General features: G+C 33.6%; 3 protein-coding genes across 5 annotated transcripts; 1 reads left to right on the top strand and 2 right to left on the bottom strand.

The window, feature by feature from the left end:
* The first annotated feature begins 4,425 nt into the window (after positions 1 to 4,425).
* LOC102604022 (clathrin light chain 1-like) lies at positions 4,426 to 7,588 on the top strand. Its single transcript, XM_006343184.2, has 3 exons — positions 4,426 to 4,847; positions 6,602 to 6,755; positions 6,867 to 7,588. Exons 1-3 carry the CDS (start codon positions 4,507 to 4,509, stop codon positions 7,302 to 7,304), a joined length of 933 nt encoding a protein of 310 aa, XP_006343246.1. The 5' UTR covers positions 4,426 to 4,506; the 3' UTR covers positions 7,305 to 7,588.
* Positions 7,589 to 8,938: 1,350 nt separating this feature from the next.
* Positions 8,939 to 19,806, bottom strand: LOC102603466 (putative serine/threonine-protein kinase). 3 transcript variants are annotated; one of them, XM_015306921.1, is made up of 8 exons: positions 19,607 to 19,806; positions 19,177 to 19,240; positions 17,426 to 17,584; positions 13,476 to 13,588; positions 12,879 to 13,089; positions 12,567 to 12,804; positions 11,534 to 11,681; positions 8,939 to 9,716 (listed from the first exon to the last, which is right to left on the bottom strand). In XM_015306921.1, the coding sequence occupies exons 3-8, from the start codon at positions 17,499 to 17,501 to the stop codon at positions 9,390 to 9,392; spliced, it is 1,113 nt and encodes a 370-aa protein (XP_015162407.1). In that variant the 5' UTR covers positions 17,502 to 17,584; positions 19,177 to 19,240; positions 19,607 to 19,806; the 3' UTR covers positions 8,939 to 9,389. The 3 variants fall into 3 exon arrangements, with proteins under 3 accessions (XP_015162407.1, XP_006343244.1, XP_015162408.1); XM_006343182.2 differs by lacking the exon at positions 19,177 to 19,240; XM_015306922.1 differs by lacking the exons at positions 17,426 to 17,584; positions 19,177 to 19,240; positions 19,607 to 19,806 and adding an exon at positions 13,917 to 14,660.
* Positions 19,807 to 22,600: 2,794 nt separating this feature from the next.
* LOC102603129 (stem-specific protein TSJT1-like) lies at positions 22,601 to 24,754 on the bottom strand. Its single transcript, XM_006343181.1, has 4 exons — positions 24,479 to 24,754; positions 23,764 to 24,004; positions 23,464 to 23,584; positions 22,601 to 23,069 (listed from the first exon to the last, which is right to left on the bottom strand). The coding sequence occupies exons 1-4, from the start codon at positions 24,688 to 24,690 to the stop codon at positions 22,882 to 22,884; spliced, it is 762 nt and encodes a 253-aa protein (XP_006343243.1). The 5' UTR covers positions 24,691 to 24,754; the 3' UTR covers positions 22,601 to 22,881.
* Between the last annotated feature and the right edge of the window lie 2,743 nt (positions 24,755 to 27,497).

The raw sequence follows: 27,497 nt of genomic DNA, 5'->3' as shown, positions 1-27,497 counted from the left end.
CCCCCCCCCCCCCTTAACATAAATGAAGGGATAAAAATAGTAATAGTAATAAATAAATAAGTTAAAATAAATGAGTTTTTTTTTCCTTAATTTAAAGTTTTAAAAAGTAATTAGTTAAAATAAATGAGTTCTTTTACTTTTGTTAATTTTTTAAGATTAGTCAAAGTCATGAGTTCTTTACTTAGTTAAATTTAAAAAAAAAATTAGTTAAAATAAATAAATTCTTTTACTTAAGTTGAAATTTTAAAATTAGTCAAAAATCATTTTGGTCAAATCATCGGTCAACCGCGAGTTAGCGGGCATTCCGAGGGCCTAACACCTTCTCGGAATGTACATTGAACTCGAACCCTTGTTTTCAATTGATTTTATCTGTTTGAATCCTTTGAAAAACCTTATTTTATTTTATTTTTTGATTTTTTAATAAAAATTAAGTTGCGACTCTGTCCTTTTGGAAATTCGATTTCTCTTAAATCATAAGTTTTATCGATTTTTCTAAAACTCAGTCATTTTCCTTATACATATCTTTTTAAATAAAACACAACTGATATAGAAATACCAGGCAACACTTAAGTTTAACCAACTGGTACCAGAATGAAGTATTGGGCCAAACTACGTGAGTTAGCTGGCTCAGATGAATATATAATAGTTATAGCTTGAGAATTTTCTTTTTAATTTTGGAATTGTGAATGCTTCTCCTTTAATCCTATGTATACTTGCATTGTTGCATGCATTAGTAAATCATTTCTCGATAATCTTACTTTACCTTTGGTGATTTGAGTTAATAATTTTTGTGTGTAGGGATGGTACAATATAGATTGAAGATCAATGTCATTTATTAGAGCTTTGAATGAAATTTGAAGAGTTGCGGCTTTCATGAAAAGTTGTGACTTTTTATGAAGAGTTGTGACTTTTATGAAAAGTTGTGACTTGTACGAAAGATTATGACATTTCCGAAGGGTTGTAACTTTTTCAAAGAGTTGTGACCTTTCCAATAAGACACAACAAACATTTGTTCACACTATCCTTTGTTGTCTATAAATAGAGAGATTTCTTCTCATTTTAAAACAATGAAAATTATGACCTACTTCTTCTTCCGCACAATTAAATATTCGTGTACTTTGCTCATGTTGAGTGGCTCATTGGCACCATTGTTTTTGTATCAATACACTGGTGAATAGAATCGTTCTATCCTGAGAGGATTTATTCCTTTAACCTCGGGTGCTAGAGGGGAATAATTTCCTTAAGGGGACACTGTGCATTCAGCAGGCTCAATTTTTTTTCCCGATTTCATTCTATTGTTACAGATCCTAGTATGGTTTTTACAGTCATTAATTTATGCTTATGCTATTAATTGCCTCGGGTGCTAGAGGGGAATAATTTCCTTAAGGGGACACTGTGCATTCAGCAGGCTCAATTTTTTTCCCGATTTCATTCTATTGTTACAGATCCTAGTATGGTTTTTACAGTCATTAATTTATGCTTATGCTATTAATTGTTATTTTTGAGTACATGTTTTAAACTTTGTTGTTTATGTTTCTGCAAAGTTATTGTTATAAGCATTTGTTAGTATAGATTAAATAAGGGAAAAGGGTCAAAAATACCCCTCAACTTTGTTTTATTGGTTGATTATGTCCTTACCGTTAAAGTGAAGTTAGTTTTACCCCTACCGTTACTAATTTCACCATATATACCTCTCATTTATCGGAAAGCCTCAAATCAACTCAAATTAACCCGATTTCAATTGAAATTACCCAATTGTCTATTTTAACCCAAACCCGACCCGCTATACTAAAGAAACTCATACCAATTAAGTCCCTAGTTTATGTCTTCTCCTCCTTAACACCACTTTCCCGATTTCCCCTCCCAAAATAACGAAGTAAATTCACGAGATCAAAGATTGTTTCAATCTGATTTTACAAGCTTAGTGTTCTTTTGAAAAACAAGATTTCAAACCCCTTTTTTTTTATGCAAAAAAGGAAAACATTTTTATTATCATTGAATCAGTATTCATAAATACAACAACTAAATCCATTAACTAATACTCCCTCCGTTTCACAAAGAATGACCTCCTTTCCTTTTAGTCAGTTTCAAAAAAATGACCTCTTTCCTTTTTTGGTAACATTTTACTTTTTGCTTTCCACGTGGCATGTTTAAGACCACAAGATTAAGGGCAATTTTGTACATTTGACATAACTTTAATTTAGGACCACAAGATTCAAAAGTCTTCTTTAATTTCTTAAACTTTGTGTCAAGTCAAACCAGATCAATCTTTTTGAAACGGAGGGAATATCATATATCAAGCACAGACACATGGATTATCAACGGCGAGCTCGTCGAGTTCCACTTACCGCCGACGGTCAGAAAAGTGTAAAGAAGGAGAGCATTATGGATCCAATGCCTCTAGTGCCACCGCCCACCAGTGACAAGGGCATTCATTCCATTAAGGGACCATCAATTGGCTTTTCCAGCACATCAAATTGAGCTGCACTTCTTCATCCATGGCCTTATTGTTATACAATTTCTGGGTTTTGGAATTTGAAATTTGAACTTTGACAGAAGCAGTGTGTGAAACCAAGACGGATTCCCACATATTTTTCCCGATTTTCCTTTGTTTTCCAATACTTTCGAAAATATGGTCACTTAACCTCCGTGATTTTCAAACTCAAATTTTGAAATATCATTTGATACAATTTTCCGGCGGCGGAGGGTAATTCCTCCTGAAATTGACAGAGATAATCCTGAATCGTTGACGACGATCTTTCATGTACTGATAAAATAGGGCGAAGATAAAAACAAGCGAGTAAAGTAATTGCATAGCTTCCATGGAAATTGATTTGAGCTACTGATTTCTGAGATGTTTGATTGAAGAAATCAAGAATCAAACCAATCCCAAAAATTCTAACAAAAATAATAAAATGAAAAAAAAGAGGAACTGAAAGAAGAAGAAGCAGTAGTATTGAGGTTAGAAGCTAATAAATGGTTTCTTTAAAGTGTTCTTTTGAGAATGGGTAAGAGAAATGAGTTAAATGTATTCAGAGGAGTCGGGGTATGGGTTTATTTACAGATAAAGAAACAAAAAGAGAAAATCAGGTTTGGATTAGATATGAGGAAAATGAAGGAGATGAAGAATATTAGAAAGATGGGTTTGGGTTTTAATTTGGTATTTCCTTAATTCATTAGGTTTAGTGGGTCGGGTTGGGATGAAAAGAGAAAATCAGGTTATTTTAATCAAAATTGAACAATTTGAGTTGATTTGGAGCTTTCTGTCAAATGAGGGGTATATATGGTGAACTTAGTAACGGTAGGGGCAAAACTAACTTCACTTTAACGGTAAGGGCATAGTCAACCAATAAAACAAAGTTAAGGGGTATTTTTGACCCTTTTCCCATTAAATAACACAAGTTAATTGAGTATTCACGCAAGTTTACTCTATTATTGAAGGTACAATAAAAAAATCCCTTAAAGATGTACTACCATCTCTTGAAGATAAAATTCAAATTTGGTATGACATTGTAAGGACATAAAGACCTTAAAAATCTTATCATACCTTGATGTGCGAAGTGAACCAGGAAAAGAAGACAAAAATTAATAAACTTTTGACATGGCTTCAAGGATGTTGTGCCAGATGACCTATAGAGGAATATAACTAGACTGGAACCTCTTTTAATCCCAAAAAACATAGATAACTACACAATAAACTAATTGCTCATATTCAATATGAAGCATTGATAGATTATCAAGTTTATTGCAAGTTATAAATACTTTTCTTGAAGTAATAGATGTGTTTCTCGACACTGTGATTGGAATAGAAGTGTAGTTTCAAATTGAACTATGCTGATTTTTAAAAAGCTCCCAAAGAAACTGAATAGTTTTGTGTAATCTTTTTTTTCTCCTTCAAGTATATATGATAAGTTGAATTGTTGTCTAATATGATACATTCTTCCTTTAATTTTTCATTTTAATAATTTCTTATGATACATTTAAATAGGGAACTTTAAAATGATATATGTACAGCAAAAAGTAGGGTTGAACTTTCTACACGTTAAAATTAGAATATTTGTTCACTTTTTTCAGCCTTTTAAAATCACCAACTATTATTTATTTATTAGAAAATTAAATATCTCAAGTTGATGTTCATTTGATTCCCCAAAAATATCAAATAGTAACACTTCTTGGAAGCAAAAGAATAAATTATTAATGTTCGTTACTACGTAATCTTGTATGTAAGATAATATAGTATTTTAGTTTTAATGACCGATAAATTTTAATTAGTATTATTTTATAAATTTCGTCATATTAAATTTCCGCTCGAGGCACAAATAATTTTACTAGTTAGAGAATAATAAAAAATTATAAAATTTAAATTCTCAATTGAGATTCGGTGAAAGACTTAAAATGGATTTAGTATTATTTTCTTCTTCTCTCTTTTTAAGCTCTTGAGGACAAGTATATAAAGAGGGATCCAAAATATCAATACAACAGAGAGAAAGCACAGAAGAGAAGAAAATGGCTTCGTTCGATTCGTTCAGCATGGACGGCGATGACTCTGTGGCGACGGCGGCAAGTCCTTCCTTCCACGACGGCAACTACTCCGCCGCCGACACGCCGGTTTATGAGGAAGTTACAGTAGATCACGTTTCTCACACAGTCAACAATCCCGATCCCTACGGGTTCGGGTCGGGTCAATCAACTCCTTTTGATGACTCTGAGGCTCCGATCGCTGATGGAAATGGTAAGGCTTACGATTTCGGTGAAGATTCTGAAGGAATTTTCAGCTCCGATGGACCGGTACTTCCTCCTCCTAGTGAAATGAGAGAGGAAGGTTTAGCTCTACGCGAATGGAGAAGGTTAGCTTTGCTTTTGTTTCTCGAATTTGAATTTTGCTTATTACTACAATAAAACTACTACTTGATCCCCAACTAGCTAGAGTCAACTATATGAGTCGTTGATATAATATCTGTTAAATACTATTGTGTATTCTCTTGTTAAAATAAATTTATGCAATTTGGATCCTGTTCTGCATATGCTTCCCTTAGATATAAATTTAATTGATAGATCTGTTGATATTTAGTAATTTGCTATAATTGACAATAATATCAATAAGATCAGGCTTTATTTTGGTTGGTAAGTCTTAGTTGCTTGGACTAATCAGTCGTCACAACTGTGATTTGATTGACCACTTCTTTTAATTACTTAGCAGATCTGATGTCGGACCCTAGTAGATCTGCAAGTTTTATTACTATTCTTCTTTAGTTAATTGGTGTTTTTAGTGAGGATTAAAGCTTTCATTTGATAGCCTTGCAAAAACAAGAATGAGAAGTGAAAAAATTTAATCTTTTACTGGTCTAACTTTTTTTGTTGGTATTTCATGAACATTAGCTAGATCTCTTGTTTCCTTTTTTTTTTTGAGTGCCATGACCAGGATGTTGATTCGGGGTAGTGGGAAGGAGATTTTCTGTAGGAATTGGACTTTGCCTGCTCTAGAGCAAGTGAAGTTGGCAACCACTGAACCAAATGTCAAATGCCAAATCCCAAACACATTGGACTTATCTTGCTAGTCATTGTTTGCAGGAGAATCAGTTTGTTATTTTGAGTATTTTCTGTTATAGATGATATAGTTACTGTTGCTTTAAGAACACAATACTATTTTACTTCGAGAAGATCTATTTGTGATATAGATGATATAGTACATATTAATCATAAACTAGTGGAGACTCTAAATGGGCAAGCATCTTGGTTGTCTTTGACTGTGATCCATTTAACTAGTTAACTAATAGTAGAACACAAATGAAAGAACTGTGGTATTTGAAAGTTGATGATTTTTAGCTTGAAATCTGATGATGATTATCAGCATTTTAGAAATAGAATCAATACAATAGAAGATTAGTTTAAAGGAACTCTATTGGACAGTTTGATTTTTCAATCAATTGTGAAATGTTTATAATATCGCAGTCAAAGAATGTAGGTTTGACTCATAAGAAGCATAGTAACCTGAAATTGGATAGCCGGTATAGTTATTGGAGCAATAATAACGTTTGTAGTATATGGTTTCTTTTGTGTTATTCTTCCCTTACCACCTTTAGATCTAAAACTTCGGTAATTTGTTGAATTCCCTAGGGTCAAATGATTTCTTTTATCCTTTCATTTGCTGGATATTTTTGTTGTATTGGAATCGACTCATTGCCAATTTAAAGGATAATTAGAAGTGCGGGAAAAATGAAAACAGTTGGCAGTATAGGTTATTCCATTTTGGTAAAGGAGAATAACAAGTCATTAATGTTGATCTTGTTCATATGATAAAGTCAGAGGCATACGTGGACTTACTTTGGATCATCGTCAATTGGTTATGCAAAAGGTGCTTCCCTTCTTGATCTTTTAGAATAATTTTAAAAGATAAAAAGGAAGAAGTAGCGTGGAGGGTGAGGTCGATGTGTGATAGGTATCAGAGTCCATTGATGCTTTTGGCTGGATTCAAATCAGTTTCTCCTTTTTCTGTTCCGATAATTGATAACAGTTAATATTTGTCGTGAAAACAGAAATGGTACCCTGAATACTATTTTCCTTATTAGATTCGTTATAATTTGTGTTTTGGGGGATGCAGGCAAAATGCTGTCCGTCTTGAGGAGAATGAGAAAAGGGAAAAAGAAATCAGAAACCAAATTATTGAGGAAGGCGAAGAGCATAAGAAAGCATTCTATGAGAAAAGAAAGCTCAATATTGAGACCAATAAGACTAACAACCGAGACAAAGAGAATGTAAGTTTTTTTTCGGGGAGCTGTCAATTCCACCCTATTCACTCTTACAATGTTCCCATATCTCTAAATTTTGTTTTGTTTTTCCTTTTCTTTTATTTCCTGTTGAAACAGGTGTATGTAACTAATCAAGAAAAGTTCCACAAAGAAGCTGACAAACAGTATTGGAAAGCCATAGCGGAGCTCGTTCCTAATGAGGTTCCGAATATTGAGAAGAAAGGAAGGAAGAAGGATCAAGAGAAGAAGCCATCTGTCACAGTTGTCCAAGGACCCAAACCTGGAAAACCCACCGATCTTTCAAGGATGCGTCACATCTTGGTGAAGCTTAAGCACAACCCACCACCTCATATGCTACCACCACCACCCGCACCTGTCAAGGATGACAAAGCTGGTAAGGATGGAAAAGATGCCAAGAACACTAAGGATGCAGCAACTGAGGGAACTGCACCTGCTACCGGAGACAGCGTACCTGCTAGTGAATCCAGTGTTGCTCAGGCAATTACTCAGACATTAGAACCTGCTGCTACTGCAGAGGTTTCTTTATTCTCTTGAGGGACAAGAAAACATCCATTTTGGATACTCCATATTCTGTGCCTTGCTAACATTCCGTTGATTCGAGGCGAATGCAGCTGCATTTTGTTATTCTAAACATCAAAATCTTTTATTTGTAATCGCAGTCGAGACGATTTTCATGTTCATAGAAAGCTTTTCTCTCTAATGTTGATAATCTTTTAACTTTCTTTATCTTTGTGGGTTCTGTGGCTGACCTAGAGGCTCCATTTTGTATCATTTTATGTGTGTTACAGAGGCTCTAAAACTATTCCTTCTTTCCCAAATTGTTTGACATCATTTTCTTTTTTCAATCCGTCTCAAAATGATTGATACATCTTTGTATTTAGTACTTTACCTTTAAATATTTCATTTCGCTCTTAATAATGGAGTAGATTCTAGACCACAAGTTTAAAAAGGTAAATGCTATGGGATGATCACATGTTTAAAAGTTTGTTTTTCCGAAGATTTTAAATTATACGGAAAAGGGTCAAAATTGCCCTTGAACTATATGAAATAGACCATTTATACCCTTCGTTACATTTTGGGATCAAAAATGCCCCTGTTGTTATCCTAAGAGACCACAAATACCCTCAAGAGTTAACACCCCAAATTTTTGTTGACGTGGCAAGCCACGTGGGACTAATCCTTCCACCTAAGCGTTGCCAACTAGGATTCACTACAAAAGAACTAGACCTTTAGCGGCAACAACAGTCGCCACAAAAGCCCAGAAAATCGTCACTAAAAGTTTTTAACATTAAATTCTAATTTTGTGTTTTTTTCTTCATTGTTTTTAAAAAACCAACTATGATATCAGTTAAGTAGGAGTTTGAAGACACTATATGTTTTATTTTTATGTCATATGTAAATGTATAAAATGTACAATGATGCATTATATATATATAGTAGGAGATTTGAATCGAGAAGTAATTTTGATGATTTTTCGTAATAATATTGTATGTTTTTAATATTGATATTGCAAGTTATTTATTTTAGAAAATTAGATCTCAATCGAAAATTAATTATCATATTTTTTTTGTTGAAAAAATAGGTTTTACTAGCGAATGGTTGTTGGAGCGTTAGTCGCCACTAAAAATCACTCATAACCTTTATTGGCAATATTTTGAGATTTTGTGGCGACTTTGTCGCCACTAAAAGTCAAGTTCTTTTGTAATGAATCTTAGTTGGCAATGCTTAGGTGGAGGGATTAGTCCCATGTGGCTTGCCACGTCACTAAAAAATTGGGGTATTAACTCTTGAGGGTATTTGTGGTCTCCTGGGATAACTGCGGGGGTATTTTTATCCCAAAATGTAATGAAGGGTATAAGTGATCTATTTCGCATAGTTCAGGGGCAATTTTGACCCTTTTCCGTAAATTATATCACATAAATTGGAATGAACCCGCTTGACACATGAGCAAATCCAAGACCAAAAGTAAAAAAATTGTTAAACTTGGAAGGTTTTATCCATAGGACAAGTGAGGTAAAAAGTTCAAGATTACTCCCTTCTAAAATCATTTTTGTATATCACTCATTGTAAAGTAGTATCACATACGAAGACGAGAAATACATCAGAAAGAAAAAGTAAAGCATATGCAGACCTTACCTGTAGAGAGGCCGTTTAAATAGACCCTAGACTGAAGGGAAAAAAGAAGTAAAATAAAAATTTAAAAATAAAGATTATACAATTTGACTTGTCTTCTCATTCTATGCATACAAGAGAAGAGACTGTTTAGATTGATAAAAACACGAACTCCTTTAAGGACAAAACCAAATAATCAGAAAGAAAAATCGAGTATTATTTAAGTGAAAATGATTTCTTTCATTGATACGAAAGAATTTCCTAGGGCTTCTAGCTTCTGCCACAACTCTAGTTGGTGCACACATTCGAAACTCCGGGGTGTATGGACCTTCCAAATATCCTCTTTCGGACTTACATACTAGACTTCATTTGCTGCACGATCATACTCATGAAGTGCACTTAATCCACATATCACGTGTTGCATCCTTTATCACTGACCAAAGCCCCGCGGGGTAATAATAATTTCTTCCTAAATAAATTCAATTGCCATTCACAAAGAGTAATTGATTATCTAGGTGTCACCTGAGTGATTGTAAGGGGAACAGAACTCATTTGATGACTTGTGCTGCTTTCAGATGACTTCAGTTTTAGTTGTGTGCTACTGAAACCACCCGAATCTTGGAAAAATCCTGGTGGTGTGAGTTCTTCCTCGTTTAGCTTGATGTTTCTTGTGAGCATGTCGAGAACCTGGCTCATTATCGGTCTTCGATTTGCCTTTTCTTGTGTGCAAAAGAGAGCTACCTTAATGTACTTGAGGACCTCTTTTTCTGGAAAATCGCCCATTTCTGGATCGACCAACTCTAACAGCTTTCCCTCTTCGTAGAACTCCCATGCCTGATGCAGTAAATTGTAATTTGATTTGTCATTGGATAACAAAAACCTTTGGCAGTTAGAAGAACGTCGGATACTGTATTTCCAGGTGCAGATACATAAATTCGCGAGAAGACAAAAAGGATAAGTAACAGATTGTATTTTGTTGTAACCTTGAAAAGTTTCCTCACTATTTAGCCTGAAAACTGCAAGATTCAACTAGCAAAATCACATGTATTCTCACATTTCTTGGTGTAGCTTACTCTTCGTCTACCTTGAGGTGAGGGTTTATCGAAAACAACCTCTCTACCTCTGAGGTAGGGGTAAGGTCAGCGCACACTCTACCCTCCCCAGACCCTACTTGTGTGGGACTACACTGGGTATGTTGTTGTTGTTGTTGTTGCTGCTTACTCTTCGTCTATTTGTATGACCAGTAAATGATTGTCAAGACAACTATATGGCTGCCTCCCGGCTTACGGCCTTTACACTACTACTATGATGTGAGCAGTACAAATATTATACTATAGCAGTATAAGCGAATCAAAGGGAGGATATCTAGAAGCAAACAGATAGAAATTCATACAAGAAAATTAACTTCAGAAACGCCTCTCTGTAGCCTTCCTTAACGACACACCCACTCACTCCCCCCCTAAACCAAAATCCAAGAATGAAAGAAAGACCACGTAGAAATTCATACAAGAAAAACTAACTTTAGAAACGCCTCTCTGTAGCCTTCCTTGACGACGCACCCACTCACCCCCTAAACCAAAATCCAAGAATGAAATAAAGACCACATTTCTGAGCAATCACATGAAGATACAGCACCTATTTGGTACAATAACTTGGACAATTGGGCTTTAGATCCTCCATCCTGGAGTAACATGAATCCTTGATAGTCGGCACAATCTCCTATAGCTGTAAGTAGCATTTTTACCAATGAATACCTTGTTGGATCAGCTCAACTTTGTAACAGCATTTTCCGTTTGCATTCTTGGTGCCTTTATCCCAAATTGGTGAAGCAGGTTCAAATTGTCTTGTTCATGTTTTTTTTTTCGTCACTCTGAATCTAAATCTCATCAAGCACACATTTTTATTCGAGACTCCAAACAACTATACCTTAGAGTCAAGTGTATGAATTCTCCATTTCCATTCCATATTTGTGCTCATTTCATTCCACTACTAGTAAATTAGAGGTTCTCTGAATCTCACAGCTATTCCTACTTTAATGGACAAACCTCTAACGAGACCAAAGACTAAGAAGCTACTGGTAAACTATGGACCTAATGTTAGAGTAATTTTAATACAAGGAACCTAATATAAGTGTAATAACAGTGACTAAACCTTAATTCAGACTAGTTGGTATTTGTCTATGTAGATTCTTTGCTTCCAACATCTTCTGTTATAGCTAAAATCGTATTGATTTTGGTAAAACTCCAACAACTGTTAACTTTGCACAACTCTAGGAAAAGTAAAGATTAATCATACACTCACTAACTGGAGATTTTTCCAAGACAATTTATTTATAGTATTGGCAAGAAATGTCCCCCAAATAGAGCATGATGGGTAATTCAATATTCAATAACCATCCAAATTAGTTTGAGACTGAGGCAGATTTAATTTTCTGATTAATATATACTTATCATAGATAGATTCACCCCTATTATCTAAAGAATAACATCTTGACATGCCTAGCAATTTTCATATTTTAAATAACAATAATCAGTATATGAAAATAATAGTAGCAAATGCAAGTAAACAAATCATGCTATAGACTATTGATGTTATTGAGAAACAGAATGCATATCTAGAAAGAAATTACGGTATTTGAAAATTATACCCACCGATTCTAGGAGTGACTTCTGCCCTTGCCATGTACCACTGCCACTACTCCTACCACTTACTGTTTCAAGTAATAGGACCCCAAAACTGTAAACATCAGCCTTGGATGTTAATTGACGGCCCATTACATATTCAGGTGCCAGATAGCCACTGTTCGGAAAAGAAAAAGATATAGAAGTAAGTTACTGCTTTCAGTTACCCCATGACACTATTTCTAAATTTAAAGCAGGAGACCTGGGTACTCTAACACCAAACATTCAGAACTTCAGTAGTTCGAGGCAGATTATAGAATCCAGTACATTTCTTAGTTGACACAATATACATACAAGAATAGGGGAAAGACGATGAATTCATACGACCAATACACATATATATCAGGTAAGGGGTAGCAAGGTGCTATGAGGAACATTTGTTCTTAATTTTTTACCACCGGAAGAGGTAAAATATGAGTAAACACAGTTCAGATAAGACAGTTCTTAAAAAAGAAGAAGATCAATATAGATATGGCAAGACAGTTCTCCAATTTTCCCATGTTTGGTTGGTCAAAATGTTTAGAAAATATTTTCCCCAGTAAAACAAGTTATTTAAAAATGAGAAAAATGACTACTCTAATGGAGTAGGGAAAACAATTTTCCTGAGTGACTTTCCACTCCTTCCCATCCTCTTAACACACCCCATTCCACCCCTGCCACCAATAGCCCCCAACCTCCACCACCCCCACTCACATAGTGTTTGCCTACATTATAATAAATGCTTTGAGACTATTTTCTGCATACTTACAAAACACCAAAAATAAATAAAAAAAACACTTATTTTCAAAGAGAGTTCTCCATGGAAAATATTTTCCTTCGTTCCAAACACACCTGGTGAAAAAGTACCTTCTACTTATTTAAAAGGTGTATATAAAAGATTTATAACGATACCCAACCTCTAAAATAATCAACACTCACGCTCACCGAACTCACGGATGAATGGTGATATCAAGTATAGCCATGGAAAACATTGAAGCTTCAGCAAGAAATTCAGGAGACATACGTGGTTCCTTTTATCTGTGTGGTGATGTGAGTGATATTATCTGGAAAAAGCTTTGCCAGTCCAAAATCTCCAATTTTTGGTTTATAATCCTTATCAAGTAGTATATTACTAGCTTTGATGTCCCTGTGCACTATATGTGGCACTAATTCTTCATGTAGAAAAGCAAGACCAGTACCGGTACCCAAGCAAATAGCAGCCCTTGTGTCCCAGTCTAATTTGACATTACTTGTACTGGAACCTGCAAAGCAAGCACCATTTTCAGTACCCCATTCATAGATGGTGAAGTACTTCTTTGATTCCAAGCAAATTTACCAAACAGTGCTCGATCAAGGCTCTTATTTTCTAAATATTCATAGACCAAGATCCGGTTAGTTCCATCAAGACAGTATCCAATCAACTCAACCAGATTGGGGTGTCTGATATCTGATATAGTTTCAATCTCTGTCAAAAATTCACGCAACCCCTGTCTCGATTCAGCAGAAAGCGTCTTCACAGCAACTTCCATTCCATTTCTTAGAGTTCCCTACAAAGTTGCACTAAAGTTGAATCATCATTCAACAAACATGGCAATGCACCATAAGAATTAAGTCCAAGGACTTTGTTCACTAGAAGTCTTGATGTCATATTATGTATATGCAAAAACCATGAACTGACACTGGCAGCTGCAGGACCTAAAATGTTTCTGAAACAACTTTCTTTAAGAGGCAGAAAATATGAAAAGCTAATCACATCGTAAGTAGTAACAAGTTTGGAATACAAAATTTTGGAGAACTGCAGATAAACATCTAAAGGTTTTGGCAATGTAATTCTGTGAATAGCGCCATGCGAGTCGCATGCAAATGGAAGTTGTCCATGCAATAAAGCTCAGGCATATAAATGGGGAGAAGTATTTATAGGATAGAGTTGAACCTTGTATACTATTCCAAAACCTCCTCGCCCTATTTTATTACTTTGATGGAAGTTGTTGGTTGCTCTTCGTAATTCACTGTATGAAATATTCTTTGTCTTTGCAGTGGAGCAGCCTGACAGAAAAAATATTAGTGTGTCCATGAAAAAGAAGGTAAAGATTACAGTTGTTGCAGATAAGAGATGGATAGAAGTATATCTTAAGCAACAAAATGTAAGGCATCAAATCTTTGACCAAGAATAGAGTGTAAGACATTGCATCTTCACCAAATTTTCATGGTGGCCCCGGAAACAACCACTAGATGGAACTTTTTCATCCTTTAACTGTGAAAATTGATGCATGGCCTCTGTATAACTTTTTACACATCACTTGGTACAGTAAACTTTTTTTTTTAATCAAAACAAGTAATACTGGTGCTACTTGATCAATCCTTTTATCCTTACCATTTATAAGATGATCTGAGACAGATATCTGTGCAAGCTAGTTAGTGGAATACTCAAAGTTCTTCTTCTCGCTCCTTGTGATACTATTCGATGATTACACCTACCACATTAGTTAGTGTAAGAGAATTTCCATTTTTCCAGATTCCGGAGCAAATTTGGAGCAAGTCCTTTTATGTGAGCTTTGCAAAGCACTCCTTGTCCAAGCTGGATGACGGAGAAGGGTGCAATCACTTGACGGCCAACGTAAAAAACAGTCTAATTATAATATGAATTCTCTAAATACTGGACAGATTGGTCACATAGTCAACCCCAACTAATCAGATTGAAGTGTAATTGATTGAAGGACTTTTTTCTTTACATTTGGAATCAAAGGCAAAGTACAAATGGACCCCTTGGATCAAGATCAAAATGTCAACTGCTTCTGGAACATGTCATCATCTATATAGCTTACATATATACACTAGTATTATATTAGATTTGCTCCTAATCACAGATTTCCAAACCAGATCCTCATTCTTCATCCATATTTGAGGTTCTGGGAGCCACTTTGTTTTTACGTGTGACCAGCCTAGTAAGACACTCAGAGCAACCCAAAAGGCCATTCTCCATACAGACATTTTTTTTCGAGCAGAGGCATTTACCTTCTGTACTTGAGATATACCTCTCTTAGAAATGCCTTCTTCTTTCTTCAACAAAATTAGCAGTTCATATCTGAAGTAACTAACGGTAGATTGCTTGATAAAATTACTATTTCATATCATATTTTAAGTTTTGTCTTTCCTTTTGGCTTCCCATTTAATTTCACCTTGCACATGCATTCACTAATATCAATTCCCACTTCAGCTTCTAATTATTCTTGCGTACTTATATTACTAGATTTACTATGTCTGGTTATAATATAGGGAAAAGGTTCAAAAATGCCCTCAAACTATTCGAAATGGTTCAAAAATGCCCTCCTTCCACTTATTGGTTTAAAGATGCCCTTAACGTTTTCTTTAGGTTCAAAAATGCCCTTTAGCTAACAGAAATATGACATGGAATTTAACTAAACAAATGGCCAATTTTCATTGGTCAACATAATTATTTTATCAAATATAAAAAAAACCCACCCAAACCCATTTCAAATTAATCTAACCCTTCCCCTTTTCCTCATCTACCCTTTTTATTTAATTTGTGTTTTCTTTCTTCCTATTTAATGTATAAAAGATTAGTTTCTTAGTCAAGGTTAATCGTGTAATAGTTATTGAAGATTGATTGTAAATCATTTCACAATGTGGATGCGAATGAATATTGTACGTTAGTTCCCACCTTGCGGCATCGGTGATTAATATTACTATGCATTTTAGTTGCTATTTATTGGGTTAAAATGCTGTTTTGGGGTTTACAATCTACATTTAGCTGTTATTTTTTGGGTTTCAAGCTTTCATTTTAATTGTTGTTTGTTGGGTTGAAAGTTACTCTTTTTTGGGCTTAAAAGCTGCAATTTAGCTATTTTTTTATCAAGTTAATTGATGCAACTTAGCTACTTTGGGGATGAAAGCTGTTGCTTTTTAAAGAAAGAAAAGAGGATGAAGAAAGAACAGAGGAAGAAGAAAGGAACAGAGGTCACATGAAGTGCCAGTTGAAAAACGGGTTTGGGTGAGGTTTTTTTATTTGATAAAATAATTTTGTTGACCAATGAAAATTGGCCATTTGTTTAGTTAAATTCCATGTCATATTTCTGTTAGCTAAAGGGCATTTTTGAACCTAAAGAAAACGTTAAGGGAATTTTTAAATCAATAGGTGGAAGGAGGGCATTTTTGAACCATTTCTAATAGGTTAAGGGCATTTTTAAGCCTTTTCCCTATAATATATTATCTTTTAATTTATTTCTATCTAAATAATCTGTCAGTCTGCTTCACTTCTCTTGGGCACTAAGAATAGCAAAAGCAATGTCCATTTTGACATGGTTGTAGCATATTTTGTAGACATAGAAAATGTTTTCTTTAATATAACCATGAAAACTCTGAGGGCCAGCTGGCATATACAGTTTGAAACTCGGTAAATAATGGACACGACCCTCTACCTTTCACTTAGATACCAGGTTCTTGTTCGCAGCAAAATTCGAACTCGTGATGTGCGTCTAACCCAAACATCACTTGCGACACTCTTACCACTAAGCCACAATCCCGAGGGCCAAACATAGAGAAGGTTTTATTTCTAATGATTCACAAACAACTGACCAATAAATAGGTTTCTTTTAGTGTACAAACCGCTCCATTCGTTACTGATAAGAAATGGATTTCAGACCCAACTCAAATACAAAAGCTAGATCAGGAGGTGAGGATTCACCTAGAAAAATATAAGAGACCAAATCCACAACAGACATGGAAAAACTCAACACCCCCTTCCCCCACCCCGCTCAGGGGCCTATCAACTGGAGTATAGACAACATAATATGGGGGTCCAATACCGGGTTAAACCAAGAATTAAGATGGATTTGTCACAGATACCATGATAAGCAATGGACCTTGGACCTAACTCAACCCCAACAAATTAACTCATTGTTAAGATGTCCCACATTGGTAGAGGGATGGGAATTTGGTCTCCTTATATGGACTTGGACAAACCTCCCCTCATGAACTAGCTTTTGAGGTTGAGTTAGGCTCAGGTGTCATATCTTTACATGGTATCATATCTTTACATGGTATCAGAGCCAGGCTCATCCCAAGTTGTTGTTCACCGATGATGGGCCCCCATTTAGAAGTGTTCACTCTCCAGTTGAGGTCTGGGTGTGTGGGGGAGTGTTAAGATGTCCCACATCGGCAGAGGGATGGAAATTTGGTCTCCTTATATGAACTTGAACAAACCTCCCCTCGTGAGCTAGCTTTTGAGGTTGAGAGGTCCAAGTGTCATATCTTTACATCATAAAGCGAGGATTGTCCAGGACCATACAAAGAGATCAAATCCACACCCCACAACTGACGTGGACAACTCAACAATTACACATCATGAGTTTCTTCAATTGGGAAAGGAAATGAAAGATGACCAACTTTCAAATATTGTAATAAACGAGATATTGTTTAGAAGCAATGATTACTGATTAGTGAGCTGGAAGTGTTAAAGAACTTGTATCCACAAAATGGATGTAAGAAGTTTCAGAATTGCAAATATGTTAAGGCAGCTCAAAGATATTCAGAGAGGGCCAAATAAAAGAGCAAGGGAGAAGACAACCAAATAATCTTGAGTGCATTTCTGCATAAGCCCTGTGATTACATCAGTCTAAGGGATAATTAGATAACTAGATAAGGAAAGAGAGAAAATGAATTGGAGTGATTTACAGCTACAGAGTGCTGCGACAATCATGATAAAACAAAATGCCACATACAGATCAACCAGCTATAGAAGAATATAAGGGTTAACACTGAAGGCAATATAAAGTTGTGACAAATTCATCAAACAACTAAAAAGTTCATTCAACTGAGAACACAACTGATCAGCTAATATCCAAGATTCAACTATGCACCAACCTGCAGTATCTTGATGAACAAGATCAACACCCCTTTTCTGCCGCTGAGTTGAGGCACCAAAGCAGCTGCAATTCATTTCAATCTATACTTTAGTAGGTTCCTTACTTGACCATAGTGTCTCTTGACATTAGAATTACATGTTAACCATCCCCAATTTTTCTGTGACAAGTGAAAATATTCACAGTTGTGAGATATCAAAGGAAAAGTTATCATTTCTCCTTCTTCTTTTTTTTTTGAAAAAATGAGAAGTGGAATAAACAGGACCAAATGGAGCAAAATGGATATCGAGGAACCATATAACTAACACCAACTAGTTTAGGATTGATGTATCACACCAATTTTAAAAGAAACACATTTCATAACCAAATATATGGCCTACAACTCATGTCGACCATTGGAAATTTAGGCATTCCACAGTTAATGTATTAAGTTTTTTTTTATTAAGTACGAAGGAAACAATTAGCTAAAATTCAACATTCTTGGTACCCAAAAAGAAAGAAATTGCATAAAAACACATATATACATAAACTACTATACATATATGTATCACATCCTACAAATTTATATGCATATCAATTTACTATAAAATCCATGTGAATTGGAAAATCACCCAAATCAGCAAGACCAAAATAAGTACATTCAAGTGTCATCAAACTTATATTTCTGAAAACATTTTTAAAAGTAGAACAGTAATTGAAGTACAAAGAAAGCTGATGACTCTGTTGTATTGAGGTAACCAGGGAATTAAAACAGAGAGGAGATTGCACTTGAGTCATTTGATGGGTTATGTTCCATCTAAAAACGATTTAGTAAAAGTAAATACGGTTTTAAACCCTAAAAAGACTCAGCAAAATGTAACACATTTAAGCTTTTTCCCATCAAAAAAATAGTGAGCACGTGCATATTTTAAAATTTTAAGTATTCTAAGCTAACATACTCTTGCAATCCTGCTTCGACAACATTTCTTTTGAGCCGAGGTCTATTGGGAACAACCACTCTGTCCCACAAAGGTAGGAGTAAGGTATGCATACATCCTACGCTTTCCGGACCCCATTTGTGGGATTACACTGGGTATGTTGTTGTATTCTAAGCTAACGTACCAAAAATCAAAATTCTTGACCAATGATATCAAAAAAAAAGGTAGGCCAGTGCACTAAGCTTCCGCTATGCGTGGTCTGGGGAAGGGCCAGACCACAAGGGTCTATTGTACCCAACCTTATCCTACATTTCCACAAGAAATTGTTTCCACATCTCAAAACCGTGACCTTCCGGTCACATGGCAGCAGCTTTACCAGTTGCGCCAAGGCTCCCGTTCTGACCAATGGTATCACTGTTTTCCAATTTGCTCTTGTTAGATTGGGTTAAAGTCTCATATTGGTTGGGGAATGAGCTGGTGGTCTGCTTATATGGACTTGAGCAATCCTCCACTCATAAGCTAACTTTTGGGGTTGAGTTAGGCCCAAGTGTCATATTTTTACATCTCTAAAATAAAACCTCCATCTCATATTCAGATTTAATCACTTCAAACTCCTACATCAGCTTTAATCACTTCAAACTTAATTAATCTCTATACTACTCATCAGCATGACTAGCAACTTTTTGCAGCTTAATCACTTAAAACTTAATTAAGTTCTGCACTGTGATCAACATGGCCAGCAATTTTTAGCAAAAACAAAAACAAAATATCCTCCAAAACCAGAAAATCAAATTGTAGCCAGCTCAATTCAAATCCTCAAACATAGCTTTTGAACCTTCGAAAACGAACAATTATGAGTTTAGAATTGCACTCGAATCATTTATTCCATTGTTTTCAACCTGGCCAGCAATTTTTAACAGGAGCAAGAAAAAACACAAAAATCAGGTATCAAATTCTAGTTTAGCTAAATCCAAATCCTAAATAGTACGTACTAATACAGATAGATAAAAAACAAAATATCCACCAAAATCAGTAGATCAAATTGTAGCTAGTTCATTTCAAATCCTCAAACGTAGTGTTTTTGGAGCTTCGAAAATGAACAATTATGAGTCAATTATTCTGTTGATATCAACCTAGCCAGCAATTTTCAACCGGAGCAACAAAAATAATTTTGTAAAAAAAACACAAAATTCAGCAAATCAAACCGTAGTTAGCTAAATCCAAATCCTAAACAGTAATTTAGAGAGATAAAAACTGTTACGTACCTTCAATTTTTGATGAAAACATAGAAAACTGAGTTTGGACTTCGGAGAGCCGTGAATATGAAGAAATGCAGCGATTTGACAGTGAAAAACGACGTCGTTGATGATGAAGAAGAAGAAGAAGACGACGACTTATGCAGCATTTTCATTTGTTCATGTGTAGAGCTTTGATAGCGATGGATGATGCTGCTTTCTACTTCTTTTGACACTCTGTCTAAATGCTGTTTTTCTCAACCACCTTTTGGAATTTTCTCACCCCCACCCACCCACTCGTCTTTGTTTTCTAACATCCATTCGATTAAATTAGAATTCAAATAGTATTACGTAATTTATTTATTGAAATTCAATTAAATTTGAATTCAAACATTACGTAATTTATTTATGAAGTGCAATGTTTTATAAATCCACAAAATTAGAATGTCAAAGTTAGGTACCAAACTTATTTTTTGGATGAATTTTTAAGATAGAGACAAAATCTAAATGAAAACGTCGAATATTCATATTTGTACAACTATATGATATAGAAAATTATGATTGGGACCTAGATTGAAGAAAATGATCAAAATGGTCCTTAATGTATGGGCTTTGATTCCATTTGGTCCTTAATGTATGGACTTGATGGAAATGGTCCTTTATGTAGCATAAATTGTGATCAATTTGGTCCTTAACCCTAAAATTAATATATTTCATTTTTTTTTGCCATCAAAATACATGAAATATGTAAAAGATGCGCTCGTTCAAGACTTTCTTTCCCCTGTTTCCAAAAATTCCAAAAGAGCACATCAATTTTTTTTAACCAAAAGAGCAAAATCGCTCTTGACGGAGCGATTTTCTTCTGACAAAATTGACGCCGTTACTCCTTTAAAAAACATAAAAATCGCTGCCGGTCCAAAAAAAAATTCTTTTTTTTTTTTTTAACAACGCTGCCCCAGCAGCGTTTAAAAAATAGAAATAGCTGCTATAAAGATAATTTAGGCATATTATTCATCACGATTATCATAATCAGAAAAGCATTTTGAGATAAGGGCTTGATTTTCCTATCATTTTAAGAAGTAAAATCAACATAATAAATGGAACCAAAAAGTTATAAAAGAAAGAGAGGTTTCACTTTGTTTGGAACGAACCTGAGAAACGAGAAGAGGAGAGAAAGGGTTATATTGATGAAGATTCTGAAAAAACCAACATGATCGTTTATGGAGAAAATGATCAAAATGGTCCTTAATGTATGACTTTGATTCCATTTGGTCCTTAATGTATGGACTTGATGGAAATGGTCCTTTATGTATCATAAATTGTGATCAATTTGGTCCTTAACCCTAAAATTAATATATTTCATTTTTTTTTGCCATCAAAATACATGAAATATGTAAAAGATGCGCTCGTTCAAGACTTTCCTCTTCCTGTTTCCAAAAATTCCAAAAGGGCACATCAATTTTTTTTAACCAAAAGAGCAAAATCGCTCTTGACGGAGCGATTTTCTTCTGACAAAATTGACGCCGTTACTCCTTTAAAAAACATAAAAATCGCTGCCGGTCCAAATTTTTTTTCTTTTTTCTTTAATATCGCTGCTGTGAATTTTTTTTTTAACAACGCTGCCCTAGCAGCGTTTAAAAAATAGAAATAACTGCTATAGCAACCATTTTCTTTAAAAAGTTTAAATTTTTTTTATTAAAAATTCCCGAGGCAAGGATTGCTTAAAAAAATAATGGAAAATCGCTCCACGTGTAGAGATTTTAGTTAAAAAAAAATTTAATGGCAGCGATTATTTAAATTTTTTTTTAACTAAAATCTCTACACGTGGAGCGATTTTCCATTATTTTTTTAAGCAATCCTTGCCTCGGGAATTTTTAATAAAAAAAATTTAAACTTTTTAAAGAAAATGGTTGCTATAGCAGTTATTTCTATTTTTTAAACGCTGCTAGGGCAGCGTTGTTAAAAAAAAAATTCACAGCAGCGATATTAAAGAAAAAAGAAAAAAAATTTGGACCGGCAGCGATTTTTATGTTTTTTAAAGGAGTAACGGCGTCAATTTTGTCAGAAGAAAATCGCTCCGTCAAGAGCGATTTTGCTCTTTTGGTTAAAAAAAATTGATGTGCCCTTTTGGAATTTTTGGAAACAGGAGGAGGAAAGTCTTGAACGAGCGCATCTTTTACATATTTCGTGTATTTTGACGGCAAAAAAAAATGAAATATATTAATTTTAGGGTTAAGGACCAAATTGATCACAGTTTATGGTACATAAAGGACCATTTCCATCAAGTCCATACATTAAGGACCAAATGGAATCAAAGTCATACATTAAGGACCATTTTGATCATTTTCTCGACCTAGATTAGTCACCATAGGGAAATGAACATTTGGTGCTTTTGTGTACCGCAAAAATTTCCCAAGTATTGGGCCCAAAACTTCCAACATTAATTTCTTTCTACAAAAATCTTACTGGTATAGTTTAATTTAGCTATCGAAATTTTCATTTTGTAATTCTTGGATTCTACCCTCATAAAAAAATTATTTTTTTATTGGTGAAAGTGTCAATTTAACTTGTTTTCAAATTAATATTTTCTTAAATTTCCTTATTTACAATTAATATCTTTTTAAACAATTTTTTTTTTTTTAGAGAAATAGAACGACTTGCAGAAGACATTGCTAAAAATTCTCATTAAAAAGATAGAACGACTTACGAAAGACATTGCTAAAGATTCTCAATTCTCATGTTACCTTTTAATTATTCAAGATCCTTTCACGCATTATGTTAGCTAAGCTTTTATTAATGTTTAAAACTTATAATCACAAGACAAAAATATATGACATAAAATCACATATTTTATCTTTTAAATGAGTTAGATCATTAATTTATTCTCTTTAGCAATAAAATTGATGTCAAATCTAAAATTATGTATAGACGTAAATTATAAAGAATTATAATATAAAAATATAAACTTATATCTTACGAAATAGTTATTAATTACTACTAACAAAAATTATAAACAACACAAAATAGAAATAGAAGTGCAAATAATCCCATATAAGAAAGCCAAGTATTTGCACATATTTTTCCTACTCAAAACATACTAAATAAAAGAAGAAAGAAAAACAAAAAAAAACTTCCCATCTAGGAACCTCACATATCAATTTACAAAGCTGAGGTCCTTGAAGAAGATTGAAAGAAATTGAAATACAAGTTGGATATAAAACATAAGCAATAGTTAAATAAACTCTTTATTTTTTTATCATCGGATTCAGATAAAGACCAAAGATCTCGAACGACCAAAATTATGTCTATTGGCCCCAAGTTGCCCAATTTGCTGCACTTCCAACTCTTGGCATGCTATTCACTTTTGAGTAAACATCAACCTTGAAATAAGCTCCACACATTGAACCTTCACTATCAACTCTTGGCATTGCTTTCATCTTGTAACTTGGATGTTCATAACTCTTCAATCCTGTTTCACTATGGTACATGCACCCTACAAAAACACATCAATCATAATCGAGATTAGAGACGAATCTACGTGTAATTTATGAGTTTACGAGAATTCAACAACTTTGTGTATACCATGTATATATGTTAAGATAGCGTATTTCTCATTCTATATAAACTCAATATCGTTGTTGAAACATACGAATTTCAAATCTTGAATCAGCCCTAGCCCCTAACAAGTAACAACTATGAGTGCTAATAGTGCAATGTAATTGTTATTCTTTCTTTTTGAAGTCCCATAAAATATGGACATGTGCCCCTTTACTTTCCTAATCGACTTAAATATCAGGCTTTCATCGTCCATCTGATGCACTAAACTTCTACTATGTATGGAATTCGAAAATAAAATAGGCAAGGGTTTTCAAGTTTGATATACATACCACTTGGGAATGGAGCAAATGATTTGATACAACTTGCTTTAATGTGATCCACATTATCAGATATCATCACAGATCCATCAAATGCTATGCCCCAAAATAGCTTAACTTTTTCATCACCACCCTATACATAACATTGATCATTAATTAGTAACAAAAATAAATATACTATTCGAGCCCTCCAGAAATGTTCTCACACTCATTAAAAATGCTCTACTTTTGAAAAATCCAACACGCACCCATGATGATCTTTGAAAAGTTGACGAGGTATATAACTTAAACGGTATCATTATATATACTTACAAGGGCAGCAAAGACTGTATCAGCCTTGTGATCATAGATGACAAATCCAAAGCTACCTTCAAGTTCTTTGAGGACTTGATGGGCCGGGTATGGGCCTCTATCACGGAGGGTCCGATAGGCCTCACTCACAAGCATGGCCTCATTGGCACACTTTGAAAGCCCATAATGCTTGTTTAAAGCACACAAGTTGCTTAAACTTCCCAAGAAAATGCAATATATGTCATTCACACCACAAAACAACCTACAAAAACAGAAAATCAATAATTTTGTTATCATATAAAAAAAACCATATACATCATTGGTAAAAAAATATATCGTACATATAGGTGAAATGATTAAATATTATATTTTAAATACTCTTAACACAACAAGATATCGTAGCCTAATGATTTAGGATGCTTTGAATGAACCAATGGTTGCGTTTTCAAATCTTACTAGTAGTATCAAATTTCTCCATTTTACCCTCGTGAAATTCCTGGCTCCTGGCTCCATCATTGTTAACATTTATACCCTATTTGTACTTTGTCCTACCCCTCTTCGCCCCATTGTGATCCCTATTATCCCAATTTAGATTTTGAATTGTCCTACCTCACCCTATTATAATTTTACAAGTAAAGTCTGAAGAACATACGAGTTTTCATTTTATACGCTCCGCTCCATTAACATCTCTATTCAAATTCAAATTTTAAGAAAAGAAAGAAGGATAGATTAATACCTTGGCAAAGTGTTGTATGAAGTTGAAGGATTAGAATATGCTAAAAAAGCCTTATTCATAAATCCAATAGAAAATCCATTATTTGGATTTGCAGATAAAAAATTCTTCATAGTTTCTTCAGGTGTTGCAGCTTTAATTGATGCTTGTAATGAAGCTGGACTTTGCAACTCCTTTGGTGGATCAACAACACCATTTTTGAATATTGCCAACATATTTTTTCTTCTTAATTAATGAAAAATGACAAATTTGAGTCAATTAGAGAGAATGGATAATGAAATGTTTGGTGATTTGTTAGAGTATTTATAGAAAAAAAATGAGAAAAAAATAGATAAGATTTAGATAAGAAGAGACAAAGGTGTCAGAGTTATCCAATAAGAATCTTGAAATTAAGGGTAAGTTTTATAATTTTAAAAAAATGTAACATGTGGACCATTGATTTTTTTATTTTTTTTGGAAGGGTGATAAAAAAGTAGATTTTATTGCCAAATAATTCTTGAATTTAGGAGACCTATAATTTGTGAATGGTTATTATTTGGGAGCAAAAATTTGAGGGGTCGAGGACCTATCGAAAATAATTTAAGGGATATATTGTTAGGAGAAAAATGAGGAAATTTGTTTAATATTTTTTTGGTAGAAAAGTGAAGAAAAAATTGAGTATGTGGCAAATACGTGCTATTGATCATCATTAATTAGTTAAGACTTTATCTATAGACACAAATATTTGAATTGAGTTTGACACACCAACATGTGGTAGGTGAAATGATTAGGATATTTTTATATTTTAATTAAAGATTTTAGATTCAAATCCTTAAAAATAATTTTTTTAAAATAAGATAAACAAAGCGTGGATATAGATTTAGTTGAATCTCAATATAAACATCAAAATCGAGTAAGAAATCGAATTCATTTAAGTACCAATACCAACACTACTCTCAAAATGAGTTTCCGTGATAGGTGAATTCAAATTTAATCAAACCTTAAAGCGAATACTGAATATTGAGTAAGAAACGAAAATGACTTAGAAATGAATCTTATAATGCGCAATTTCAAATAAAATCGAATATCAAACATTAACACTTTTCATAAAATAAATTTTACAACGTACGAATTCAAAATCTAATCGAATGTCAATTCGAGAAATCGAGAGAAATAAAAAAAATATGACTTGAGGTTGACACGAATCCTAGTCAGCGAATCATTTTTTTTATTGGATAAGATTTTGCTACATGAATGCATTTTTCTTTAGTTGGGGGGGCCTTTTAATTGTTGTTTTAGATTTAAAAATATTATCTCAAAATAGTTATCATTTAAAAATTCAGAAACAAAATTGATAATTATTTTTAGTTACTCCTTCCATCTACTTTTAATTGTTATGTTGCGTTTTTGAAAGTTAATTTAATTAATTTTAAAAGTAAAATTAGATTACATTAATTCGATATTTTAAACAAAAAAATTAGATATTAAAAAACTATACGAAAAGTACTATAAATTGCAATTTTTTTTTGCATATTAATATGATGAAAAAATATTAGTCAAAGTATTTATCATTTGACTCTAAAAAAAAAACCATGACAATTAAATGTGAACGGAGATAGTATATTATTAATATAAAAGAAATAATTTTTGTTTAATATTGTTCATTCTAAACAGTAATTTAATAAAGAAAAATATTCAAAATATGTCATTAAATTTTGAGAAAATACTTATATATGTTATTCGTTAGTTTGACTCATATATGTCATTTCTATTTGAGAAAGATTTATACACGTCAGTTGTCACTATTTGTTAATTAAAATTAGTCCTGATTTTGCAAAATCATTTTTTACATGTGGTAAATTATATTCGGTCACGTTATTAATCAAACTATTTTTTAAAAAAGGAAAACGACTCAAATATGTAAATCGAACTTTGAGAAAATACTCATTTATGTTATTCGCTAAAAGTTTGATTCATCATCATTCAGCTATATCATTTCAGTTAACAATAACGACATAGATGAACTTTTTCTAAAAAGAAAATGTCATAAATGAGTCAAACTTACCAAATAACATAAATATGCCTTTTCTCAAACTTCAATAACATAATTGAAATAACTTAATAAATTACTATATCTTATACTTTGTGCTTGATCAATATTTTAAAAGTGCTTTTGAGGGGAAAAAAAATACTTTTTTTATTGTTTTTACTATGGCTTGAAAGCACTTATTTTTTCTCTAAAAACGCATAACCTATTCAACTTATTTCTATACAAAATCTTTTTCATTTTATATTGATTTAATTCATTCATTTATCCTATTAATTACCAAATTGCAAATATATTCGAAACACCTTTTAACAGATGAGCAAATTATCAATTCTGAAAGACACATCTATTTTAGTAGCATACGTAGTAGGGCGGTTCAAAACCGAATAGAAATCGATAATCAGAACTGAAAAAATGTTATCGGTTTATCCGTAATGGGTTATTGATTTAGCAGTTTTGATAACGGTTTTGATTTTTTTGTTATCGGGTTATCAGTTCTTAACAGTTTTAGTTTTTTTCTTAACGAGTTAACCGATAACCCGATAGTAAATTAAATAATTATATATATTCCATTTTGTAAATAAAGTCTTTGACTTAGAGTTTGGTTTCCTACTTTTATTTGTGGTTGTCCCAAACTCTTGGTTATTCTACAATGTAAAAGTGTTTGCTTCTGAGAAAGATGTAGAACTTGTGAACTCATGTGCATGATTCATTTGGTTTGTCACCTTTGTTTTTAAGCGATTTTCAATATTTTTTTCTGTGTAAATCTTAACGGTTAAACTAGACCTGTCAATATGGGCTAGCCCACCCCATCCGGGCTAACCCATACAGGCTTTGACATTTTACGGGCCCGGCCAGGCTAGCCCATTTTTGGTGTGGGCCAGAAAACGGTTGGCCCAACCCACAAGTACGTGGGCTACAGGCTTGCCGGGCCAGCCCACTTTTTTAAAAGTTATATATTTTTTTATAATTATTAAATTAAATTATAAATTATAA

The sequence above is a fragment of the Solanum tuberosum genome, unplaced genomic scaffold (genome assembly GCF_000226075.1).
Source record: "Solanum tuberosum cultivar DM 1-3 516 R44 unplaced genomic scaffold, SolTub_3.0 scf00039, whole genome shotgun sequence".
Classification (NCBI taxonomy): Eukaryota; Viridiplantae; Streptophyta; class Magnoliopsida; order Solanales; family Solanaceae; genus Solanum; species Solanum tuberosum.
Note: the sequence above shows the minus strand (reverse complement) of the source record. Positions and strands in the feature narration are given on the sequence as shown.